Source organism: Acinonyx jubatus, chromosome E2 (assembly GCF_027475565.1).
Source record: "Acinonyx jubatus isolate Ajub_Pintada_27869175 chromosome E2, VMU_Ajub_asm_v1.0, whole genome shotgun sequence".
NCBI lineage: Eukaryota > Metazoa > Chordata > Mammalia > Carnivora > Felidae > Acinonyx > Acinonyx jubatus.
In genome coordinates, this window is record NC_069396.1 from 46,107,373 (window position 1) to 46,119,249 (window position 11,877).

The 11,877-nt window shown below is 52.5% G+C and overlaps 1 protein-coding gene across 1 annotated transcript; it reads right to left on the reverse strand.

Annotated features, from left to right (window-relative positions):
* Positions 1-570: 570 nt before the first annotated feature.
* Positions 571-8,787, reverse strand: ECH1 (enoyl-CoA hydratase 1). Its single transcript, XM_027044555.2, has 10 exons — positions 8,629-8,787; positions 7,781-7,976; positions 7,558-7,646; positions 2,725-2,849; positions 2,589-2,637; positions 2,324-2,388; positions 1,607-1,677; positions 1,443-1,514; positions 1,044-1,194; positions 571-863 (listed from the first exon to the last, which is right to left on the reverse strand). Exons 1-10 carry the CDS (start codon positions 8,666-8,668, stop codon positions 759-761), a joined length of 963 nt encoding a protein of 320 aa, XP_026900356.1. The 5' UTR covers positions 8,669-8,787; the 3' UTR covers positions 571-758.
* Between the last annotated feature and the right edge of the window lie 3,090 nt (positions 8,788-11,877).

An 11,877-nucleotide genomic window follows, 5' to 3' on the forward strand; every position in this document is an offset into this window, starting at 1 on the left:
ATTTGCCCAACTGTAAAATGGGGATATTAGTAGTATCGACCTCATAGAAGCCTTGAAAGGAGTCACTCAGGGAATAAATGCTCAGAACAGGACTCGGCATATAGAAGGCATTAAATTAATCCTTGGCCTCTTGCACTCGTTCTAAACATAAACCCAGGAGGTTGGGCTTATCTACGGACATGAAAACCTGAAGCTTAAAGAAATGAGGCAGTTGGCCCGAGACTGGGTGTCAACAGAACTCTAGCCAGACTCTAGCGTCGCATCCCATTAGGCTATGCAGTGAGTGGGTGCCAGGCAGGGTGAACGGAGCTCTGGAGCCTGGAGCAGGCAGGGAGACCAGCCACAGCCCTTAGGCCTGCAGAAGGACTGACTTTTGCTTGCCCCGCCCCTGCCAGACTTTCTATTGGCCCTGGGCTGCCCACTGCCAGCTCTGAATGGGCATCGCCTGCGTGGCTCCCATTCCCATTGGCCAAATCTCTGTCCCCAACATTCAGCACCGCTGAGGGCCGAGGGCGTAGGCGCATCTTGGCTCCTTGCTGCCTCTCCTCTCTTTGCAATAAAGACACCGGGTTCCTTAAGTAGCTTTATTGTTTGGGTGAAGATAAGGCCCTGGGCATGAGGAAATCAGTGTCCCAGCTATAAATTGGGAGATCAGGCATGAAGGCACGGAGGCGACGATCCTCACTAATCCTCCTTCTCTGTGGATGAGGAAACGGCATGAGGTGGGACAAGGGGCAAGGCCTGGCCCTTGGGGGCTCTCAGAGCTTGGAGAAGTTCACGCTCTTCAGGTCCTTCTTCTCCAATGCAGCCTGGACAGACTTAACGACGTCCTGGGTTTGCAGCATGCTCATGTTCCAGGTGGCCTGGATGAAGAGGGTGGAGCATAATGGCAAGGGCAGGGAATGGAGTTGGGCCAATGAAAAACAGGGAAGAGACAGCGCACCAATCGGAGGGCAAGGCCTGCAGAGGTCTGCTTGCAGGGGCCCTGATTGGTCGCTCTGGGACTGGAGAGGGGCTGTGATTGGCTGGACGGAGAGCCTTACCATGTAGTTGAGACTCTCCGCCACGGAATGGTTGCGGGAGTAGATCAGGTTGACTTTGGTGCTCTGCACTGCCACAGGGCTCTTGGTGGAAATCTCTTCCGCCAGGGTGAAGGCTGCCTCAAGCATGTCCTCCTTGTTTGGGAACACCCGGCTGCGGATGAAGGGAATCCGTAATGGGGTGTGGGGGTTCTGGGAAGGTTCCCACGGATGAAGAATCGGCCAACCACAGTGGAAAGCGGAAAACCGCCCAGTGAGAGAGACCAATCAGAGCAGGGCACTGGACCCCAGAATAAGGAATTGACCACCCAGAGAGTGGAATCTGTGAAGATACACGGGGACCCAAAGAGCCCTGCCCAGGTTGCGCCGGAGCCTTCAACCAGCCCAGGCCTCGGCCCCTACCTGACCAGACCACTGCCCAGGGCCTCATCAGCCATCATCTTGCGGGAAGTGAAGGCCAGCTCGTTGACCAGGCTGCAAGAAAGCGGGGAAAGCCTATCAGGGTACGGCCCTCATCCTGGGCCCGGGAGATGCCTGGGGTCCCCTCCCTCGGCTGCTCCGCTCACCTCTGGTTTCCGATGACTTTGGGCAGTCGCTGCAGCGTTCCCAAATCAGCTGCCAAACCTATGTCCACCTCCTGGGGCGGGCCATCGTATCAGAGCTTGGTTTGTGCCCGATACTGCCCCCCACCGTGTAACCTCAGTGCCAGTGAAATTCCATATTTACTGTAGAGGCACATTCCATACCCACCTCAGAGACTGCCCCCTCCCCACCCCCCCCAACACCCCATTTCATTGCCATCCACATGCTTTCAGCCAGGTGACTTTTTTCAGCCTAGAATACAGCCCACTTCCCAATTCCTCTGCCCTCCCAACTTCTTAGGGTCGGCCACGTCTATCTCCAGAGGGAAGCCCTCAAACTCTGCCCATCTGACCCCCTTCCTGCCTCTACGGGTTCCATCTTGTCTGCGTCCTCTCCAGGACTGATCCCAGCAGCAACCCCAGCCGCATCTCCACCCCCGTACCTTTACTCACTCCTAACCCCACGTAGACTGCATGGCCTCCCCTTGACTTCCCTCATGGCCAAAGTGTTACTTTTTAAGGTGCAGTTCTGCTTGACTCTTCGTGAAGCCCTCCGGGCTCACTCCAAGCCCTCCCTTCTCCCCCTCCCACCCCCCCCCCCTCCCTTAGCCTCCCCTGTCACTGCTCTGCCCCCACCCAGCCACTCACTGCCCAGCTCTATGCAGGATCCGAGGACACAGAAGCTCGGGGAGGATGGCTCACCTTCACCTGGAAGAAAGTATCCTGGGCACAGTACCGGATGTCACACGCAGTGATGAGGTCCACGCCTGCGAGGTGGAGGCCAGGGGCATTGAGCAACCACAGGAACCAACCCCTCCTCCCAGGTGGTGGGGTCGCACCCCTGAACCGAGTTGAGCTAGCAACTGATCTGAGGCTGGCGGTCACTGGCCGAGGCGGAAGGGCGGCAGCCAATAGGCGCCCGGTCAGCGTGGGTGCCCGGATGCGTGGCGGGTGTCTGTGTACTCACCCGCACCAATACAGGCCCCGTGGATGGCGGCGATCACCGGTTTAGGGCACTGCAAGGGAACGGAAGGGGGTGGTGGTCAGGGCTGGTCTGGAAGAGGTGGAGGGGGCTGGGGGTGGTGCCCTGCCTGCCCCTGCACCTTCTCGATGACATTGAAACTCTCTTGGCATCTGCTGATGAGGTTACGGAGCTGCCAGCTGATGCGGGCCACATCATCTCCTTGGGGCTGGAGGATTTCCGAAGCCATGTCCATGAGGTCGATGCCTGGTGGGGAGGCACGAGGAGGCTCACGTAGTCCCCCCCCCCCCCCCCCCCGGCACCCTCCCTCCCCATCCACTGCCCCAACTAGCGGTCAGAACTCAGACTTGGCAGATTTGAACCCCCAAACCACCGCCAGTGTTTCGAGAAAGCCACTCACTCACACAGGGCTTTGCCAGGGATCGCATACGGGGTGTGAAATACATAAACGCTGACACTGATAGGGCCATTACTCACTTTATCCTCACAACGACCTTATGAGGTGGCTATTACCATCGCCAGTTTTACTGGGAGTAAACTGAGGCACCGGACATTAAAGTCACTTGCCCAAGGTCACACTGGCTTGTGAGTAATGGCACTGGAATTGTAAGCCCGGGACCAGGCACTGGCTCCAGAGGTCATGCTCGTCACCATTATGCCAGATGGCACAGGAGACAGGCTTTTGGCAGGAGTCAGTGGTGGGAATGGTCCCTCAGAGAGAAGACTCGAGAGAGAGCAAGTTTTCGTGGCTCCAACTGCAAGACGATCCCAAGTCTAACCTTTGTTCCACTAATCCTTCTCCATGACCTCTACTCTGGCTAAAATACTTTCTCCTGGGCTCCCTGTTCCCTGCCCCGACCATTTCCCACACACAGCCAAGAGAACTTGTGAGCATGTCAGGGGAACTTTTCCTCCCTCCCACCCCACTTACTTAGAAGAAAATACAAGGTATGTGCCGGGACCTTACCAGCCCTCCTGAACACTGTCCCTAGCCCATTCCTTTGGGCACAGAGGCCTCCAACCGTTCCAGGGCCGCCTGGGTGGCTCTGTCGGTGAAGCATGTGACTCTTGGTTTCAGCTCAGGGCATGATCTCGTGTGGCTCGTTGAGTTCGAGCCCCGTGTCAGGCTCCACACTGACTGTGCAGAGCCTGCTTGGGATTCTCTCTCTCCCTCTCTCTCTCTCTGTCCCTCCTCTGCTCTCTATCTCTCTAAATAAACAGATACACTTTAAAAAAAAAAAAAAAGAAGAAGAAGAAGAAGAAGAAGAAGAAGAAGACTGACCCCATCATTCTGTCCAGGCCACAGCCCGAAAGTCATCTCCTCAGAGAAGCCCACCTCAGCCACGCGGGCTAAACAGCAGCCCCGTCATCCTCTATCTCATTTTCTCTGTCTCATCTCCTACACTGCCTTCTTGTTACCACAGAATTACGTGCTTATTTCGAGGGCCCATCTCCTTTTCCAGAACGTGAGCTCTATGAGTGGAGGAGTTTTGTCTTTTTGCCCACTCCCGCATCCCCAGTGCCTAAACTGAGCCCAGGGCACAGGAGGTGTTCAGTAAGCGAACAGTATAGACAACAGTCCCTGCCCTCACTGAGCTGCCCCTCAGTGGGGGGAAGACAAACGAATAAGAAAATACATTTTGTCGGGTGGTGACTGTGCTAAAAGAAAATTACAGCAGGGAAGTGGAATGGAATGTGTGTGTGTGTGTGTGTGTGTGTGTGTGTGTGTGTGCAGTGAGGGCTGTTGCAGTATTAAATGTGGTGGTCATGGACCCTCTCATTGACAAAGTGACTTTTGAGTGAAGATCTGAGGAAGGAGAGGGAGGGAGCTATGGGGCTAGCTGGGATCAGAGAGTTCCAAATGTCAGGAAGGGCCAGCGCAAAGGTCCTGTGGTAGGAATGCCCCTGGGCTGTATGAGGAGCACGGGGGCGGTCAGCATCGCCGCAGTGTAGTGAGTGAAGGGGAAAGTGGGAAGAGCCAAGGTTGGAGAGCTTTACGGGGCAGAGGGTATGTATGGGGCCTCACCGGCCAGGGGGCAAACTCTGGCTTGTTGTCTGAGGGAGGCGTTGCCAGGAGATGATTCTGAGCAGAATCATCCTTCACTTTTTTCTTCCTGGGGTTCATCCTTCTCGTCCCTTTGCCTCTGAACGATGCTATCTGACAAACCAGGAAAACCATTCCCACATCTGGCTACACCCCCAATCCTCTGGGGCTTCACTGCCTCCACAGCTGGTTGAAATAAGTGAGACCTGAGAATCTGGGGCTGAGGGGTAGGGCTGACTTGGTGCATGTTAAATACGCGGAAGACAGGATTGCGCTCCCGCCCCCAGCCTTGGCCAGGCCACTTCCTCCTCTGGGCCTTGGGTTTCTCCTGCACAAAATGGGGGTAACACCCTCCTGAGAGCTGATGGAGAGATGGCAACAATTAAAGGCGAGAGACAGCCCCAGAGGCCCTTCACACCCCACTAATGGCATCACAGTTACCATCTCGGCACCTGCTGGCTTCTGCGCCCACGTCTGTGAAGCCTGGGCGACTCCGCAGAACCCATGCTGACTCCCAGAGCAAGCCCAGCTTGGCACTTGGGACACCTCCTTTCAGTGGCTTTTCTGGCTTCCCTGCACGACCGGGATGCGCACACCCTGGCTTTTCCAACCCCTCGCAGTAAAGGACCCAGACCATGGGATCAGGTGTCCCCCTCTAAAGTACGAACTACTCGGAGTGCCTGGGTGGCTCCATCGGTGAAGCGTCCGACTTTGGCTCAGGTCACGATCTTGAGTTTCGTGAAATCGGGCCCCTTCGTCAGCTTCGCGCTCTCTCTCTCCCTTTCTCTCTGCCCCTCGCTCCCTCGAGCTCTTAAAAATATACATAATCATATACATATTATAATACATATAATATATGTACGGACCTGTATATGCGTATATACATATATTACATATGCGTATATACATATATTACATATGCGTACTATGGTACGGACCTGCCCACCTATGACAACTGCACGCATGGTGTGGGTGGACAAGATATAAACCACTGCCCGACAGCATGGGGCAGATTCTGGAGGACAGAGGACGTCATCAATTAATTTCTTTCTTTCTTTCTTTTTTTTTTTAATTTTTTTTTTTAGCATTTATTTATTTTTGAGACAGAGAGAGACAGAGGATGAGCAGGAGAGGGTCAGAGAGAGAGGGAGACACAGAATCCGAAACAGGCTCCAGGCTCTGAGCTGTCAGCCGAGAGCCCGATGAGGGGCTCGAACTCCTGGACCGCGAGATCATGACCTGAACCGAAGTCAGACGCCCAACTGACTGAGCCACCCAGGCGCCCCTCTTTTTTTTTTTTTTTTAAAGCAGGCTTCACACCCAGCTCAGAGCCCAACGCAGGGCTTGAACTCATGACCCTGAGTTCAAGACCAAGAGTCAGGACGCTCAACCGACGGAGCCACCCAGGTGCCCTAGGAAGTTAGCACTTAAAAGAAGGGACTGGCACCAAGTGAGGTGGGGGTTGTTAAAGTTTCTAGACTGAGGCGAGGTTGCAAGTGGTGCTTGAAGAACCAGAAAACAGAGTCCAGGGTGACCGTAGCTGCTGGAAAGTGTGGGGGGAAATTCCAGAAAAGAAGAGAGAGCCAGAGAGGGGAGCCCCAAATTCTGTGGATAAGCTCTGCCCAAATCTCTTCCTGACCCATGAACCATGCATGCAGCCCAGCAAGAGATTTAAAAACTGATTCCAACTTGGCCGCTAACACAGGAACCTCCACCCTCTCTGCCGGGTCCAGGATAGCATCCAAGTTCCCACGTCTTTCCATAGTCCAATATCCAGGGTACAATCCAAACTTATTCCAAATGCAAACAAAAAGAAGGATGAGACCCAGTTGTTCAAGAGAAAAGACGATGAACAAGGATTGACCCCAAAGTCACCCAGATGTTGGAATCGGGAAACAGGCACCTGGGTGGCTCAGCCAAGTGCCAACTCTTGATTTTGGCTCAGCTCATGATCTCACGGTCTATGAGATCGAGAACCTGCATCGGGCTCTGTGCTGACAATGCGGGGCCTACTTGGGATTCTCTCTCTCCCCCTCTCTCTCTGCCCCTCCCCTGTTCGTTCTCTTTTGCTCTTGCTTTCTCAAAATAAATGGGTAAGCTTTAAAGAGTTTTAAAACAGTGGTTATAACTATGATCAACAGTGCAAAGAAAAACATGCTTGCGACAAATAACGAGATACGCAACTTCAGTAGAGAAATGGCGAAATATAAAAAAGAACCAAATGGAAATTTGAGAACCGAAAACTACAGTATCTGAAATTTAAAAAAAAGATCACTGGATGGGCTTCACAAGCAGAACAGCGATGACAAAGGAGTCAGTGAATGTGGTCAGGGGAAATGATCCCGTCTGAAGAACAGTCCTGTGGCACAATAAAACTTTGAACAGACATGTAATTGGAAATCAGCTCGTGTGTGTTAAATAATTATATGAAAGCATCTTATTATAATACACTTCAGTGACATGAAAAAAAACAACAACCGAGAGGTTAAGGGCCTTGGTCAAGATCAGACTTCAAAGCCCATCATCCTGTCCATATTCTGTTGGACTAACTTTGAGATTTGAATGTTTTAAATTAAAGAGAAAAAAAAAGATAAAAGTGGAAGTTAGAAGCTGGTTAAAACCTTAATTAAGAAGCATTGTTTGGGGCACCCGAGTGGCTAAGTCAGTTAAGCATCCGACTTCGGCTCAGGTCATGATCTCACAGGTCATGGGTTCAAGACCTGTGTTGAGCTCTGTGCCGATAGCTTGGAGCCTGTTTTGGATTGTGTCTCCCTCTCTCTCTGCCCTTCCCCCAGTTGCGTTCTGTGTGTGTCTCTCTCAAAAATAAATAAAGATTAAAAAAAAAAACCAAAAAACATTGTTCCGTTGCCAGGAGCAGTGGCACGGGTGGGGGTGGAGAGCACCCGGTACCTGAAGTGAACAGTTTTCCTGCACCAGAGATCACCACAGCCCGGCAGTCAGGGTCTTGCGCTATCTTGTTGAAGCACTCCACCAGCTCTCTGTGGAGGGGCAAGGAGGAAAGGGCTGCTTATCCCCTGCCCTCAGGTCACCTGACCCCCACCCCCCACCCCTGCCCACTCCTTCAGCCCCTGCCTCCTCCTGCAGGCAGGCCTCGGTGATCTGCAGGCCCTACCTCCAGCAGGCCTTGTTGATGGCATTTCTCTTCTCAGGCCGGTTGAGCTGCACGTGGAGAATGTGTTTCTGAGCAGCGGTCACTCGAAGGGACTCATAGCTGTGGTCTGGCGCTTCTTTGGGGGCCTCTTCTGGTGCATTGGAGCTCATGGGGCGAAGGCTAAGGCTGAGACCCCGAGGAGTGGGAGCCATCAGGCCTGGGGAGACAAAGGAAAGAAGAGCCTTTGATGATCCCAGGTTGGGGTCACAGACCCATCAAGGGCAGACGGCACACATTACTTCTCAGTGATGTCAGATTGGGGAACACAGGCCCCTAAGAAACCTCAGGGCAGGGGCGCGTGGGTGGCTCAGTCGGCTAAGCCTTGGGCTCTTGGTTTTGGCTCAGGTCATGATCTCACTATTCGTGAGTTAGAGCCCCAAACTGGGCTCTGCGCTCACAGCGCAGAGCCTGCTTAGGATTCTTTCTCTCCTTGCCCCCCCCCCCCCCCCCCGCCCCGTGCTGTGCCACCTCACCCCCACTCGCTCTCTGTCTCTCTCAAAATAAATAAACTTAAAAAACAAAAACAAAAACAACTTGAAGATTAGAAGTGCACTTGTCAGTGGCCCCAGTGCCTGCACTACTTCGGACCATTTAGCATGGGAAGGAGGGACCCCAGACTGGGAATACCAAGCTGTCAGTCACCCTATTGTAAGACACAGGCCTGCAGAATTAGGGAGCTCTTTGGCTGGAAGCACGTGCACCCCTGTGTTGAAAGCGCTCAGACCGTGACCCGGGACAGGCTTCCCCACCCTACGGTGGCTACGACAGCACGACAGAGCTAAGGACTCCCAGAGGCCGAGGTGACTCACGCCGTATCAGCAGATCTCGGAACCTGAGAGAAACCGCCATGTCTGCCACCTCCGCCACTGAGTTGTAGTCGGGAGTGACCAGACAGAAGGAAGTCAAGGGGGCGGGCGCGAGGCCACCATGTTTGGCAAGGGCATTGATGCCGCAGCCTGACTGGCGGTGACGCCAGTATTTCCGCCATCTTTACTAAGGGCAACCGGAAATAGTTTTCTGAGTTCGCCGATTACAGCTTAGAAATGAGACCTTTGCCCCAGTAGGAACCTGGCCTGTTGCTGCCGGATAATTCATCAGGGGACTGTCTTATAATGATGGAAAAATTGGAAACAGCTGAAATGTTCAAGGACGTAATGGCAGAATAACTGCAGCGCTGCAACTTTGTAGTCATGCCCTTGTACCATGTTAACTGAAAAGAAAAAAATTATCTAGTACTGAGTATAACCCACATAAGGGAATGAAAAGATAGACAACAGACCAGCCAACAATGGGCTGTCTGTGTAACCTGTTTGAGCTCTCACACCAACAACAGGTCGCACCATTTTTCACTGTATGCAAAGGAAACCGGAGCTTGGGGAAGGAAAGTCGCTAGTTCAAGGTTATCTGGGCTTTAGGAGTAAAGAGGGGATTAATGTGGCTTTGAAGTTCATGTTCTTAAAATAATTTCTTTAAAAATAAAACCGGGGCCTCTAGGTAGCTCAACTGGTTGAGCAGCCGAATTCGGTTCAGGTTATGATCTCCTGGTTTGTGAGTTTGAGCCCAGCGTTGTGCTCTGTGCTGGCAGCTTGAGAGCCTGGACCCTGCTTCGGATTCTGTGTCTCCCTTTCTCTCTGCCCCTTCCCCGCTCATACTCTGTCTCTGTCTCTCTCTCTCTCTCAAAAATAAACATTAAAAAGAAATAAAAAAGTTTATGGCTGCAAGGAGACTGTAGTTTCTCCTTTCCAGATGCTGTCTGCAACACCCTGGTGAAGCAATTTATCCCATAAATGCCATGTGACTTCAGATGTTAATCTGTTTTAAAACCTCACGGGGGGGGGGGGGTGGGGGGGGGGCAGGTGCCTCGGCAGCTCAGTCAGTTAAGTATCTGACTTCAGCTCAGATCATGATCTCATGGTTCGTGAGTTCAAGTCTTCAAGCCCTGCATCAGGTGAGCATGAGCCCTGCTTCAAGTAAACACAAGCTCTGCTTTGAGTGAGTCCTGCTTCTCTTTCTCTTTCTCTGCCCCTCACTCACTTGTGCCCTCTTTCTCTCTCAAAAACAAAACAAAAACTTCACAGTAAATCCCTGGGGCGCCTGAGTGGTTCAAGTCAGTTAAGCATCCAACTTGGAGCCCAACGTGGGGCTTGAATTCACAAACCACGAGATCATAACCTGAGCCGAAGCCAGCTGCTCAACCTACTGAGCCACCCTGGTGCCCTTCAGACTTTGGATCTTGGCACAGGATCCAAGGGATCGAGCCCGATGCTGATAGCATGGAGCCTGCTTGGGATTCTCTCTCCCTCATCCCTTGTCCCTCCCCCCACCCCAGCTCTTGTGGTCTCAAAAGAAACTTAAAAAACAAAATCACAGAAAACTCCCTAACTGGTTTTTCCTAAGATATTTTTTACTCTGAGAAAGAGAGAGCACGCGTGTGTGCGCGCGCACGTGCAAGGCAGGGGTAAAGAGGAAGAGAGAATCCCAAGCAGGCCTGGTGCTGTCAGGGCAGAGCCCAAAATGGGACTCGATCCCACAAACTGGGAGATCATGACCTGAACTGAAATCAAGAGTTGGACACTTAACCAAATGAACCACCCAAGTGCCCCAGCTAAGACTTTATTATTTTGTTTAATGTTTATTCATTTATGAGACAGAGAGACAGAATGTGAACGGGGGAGGGACAGAGAGGGAGACGCAGAATCCGAAGCAGCCTCCAGGCTCTAAAAGCTGTCAGCACAGAGCCTGATGCGGGGCTCCAACTCACGCACCGCTAGATCATGACCTGAGCTGAAGCCGGACGCTTAACTGAGCCACCCAGGCACCCCGCTAAGATTTTATTTTTAAATAATCTCTACACCAAATGTGGGCCTCAAACTTACAAACCTAAGACTGGGTCGCGTGCTCTTCCAACTGAGCCAGCCCACCGCCCGTGGGTTTTTGTTTTTTTTTTTAATTTTTTTTTTAAACGTTTATTTATTTTTGAGACAGAGAGAGACAGAGCATGAATGGGGGAGGGGCAGAGAGGGAGACACAGAATCGGAAGCAGGATCCAGGCTCTGAGCCATCAGCCCAGAGCCCGATGTGGGGCTCGAACTCGCGGACCGTGAGATCGTGACCTGAGCTGAAGTCGGACGCTTAACCAACTGAGCCACCCAGGCGCCCCCCGTGGGTTCTTTTTCAAGCGCACGTGCCAGACAAGGCACAATTAACTGTGCTTTTCACTTGTTCTTCTAGGAAGACTTCCCTCCAGCGTGAGTCAAGGTCCTTCAAGTAGGCTCCTCCCACCCTACCGCCTGCCAGGCCCCACCACCCCCCACCACACACACAGGTTCCTCTACAAGGATTGGGAGAGCACCCATCACATTGCAATGCTTCCGGAAGCTAAAGATTAGATTTTACCTTCAGAATCAGGTAAATTAGGGCCCGCCCCAGGAGATACTGCGCAAGGGGTAAAGGAGGAAGCTGTGAGGTATGACACACAACACTGTTCAGCATGGGGCATTTTGTTAAAAGAAACCCTCAGGGCGCCTGGGCAGCTCAGTCCATGAAGGGTCTGACTTGGGCTCGAGTTGGGAGCCCGGAACTGGGCTCTGTGCTGTTACCAGAGACCGCTTCTGATCCTCTGCCCCATCTCTGCCCCTCCTCAACTCCTGCTCTGAAAACAAACAAAAACCCCCATCCAGATAGAACTTTTAAGGGGAAAAATAAATCACCAAAAATTGTTAAAGGGATTGGGGAGACTTTCACCTTCATCTGAGGTCTTCATTTCCAACCTTATAAAAACACGTGGTGACTCGGCAGGATTAAGGCTTGTAGTTTGCTCTCTCAACGTTTTAAATTTCAGCAACATTTACTTTTAAAGTGACTCTCCCAACTAGATTGGGATGGGCAGGGCCCATGAAGACCACCTCCGGCCCTCCCAGAGTTTCCTCAACAGACCCGCCTCCTCCCAGCAGGCTCCTGGGGCTGTGGGCCTGGACCCCCAAGCTTCTCTCTGGGGCAGCAGAGGACCAGGTGGGAGGGATGCAGACACACCCTCGAATGCCAGTAACCACGCAGTG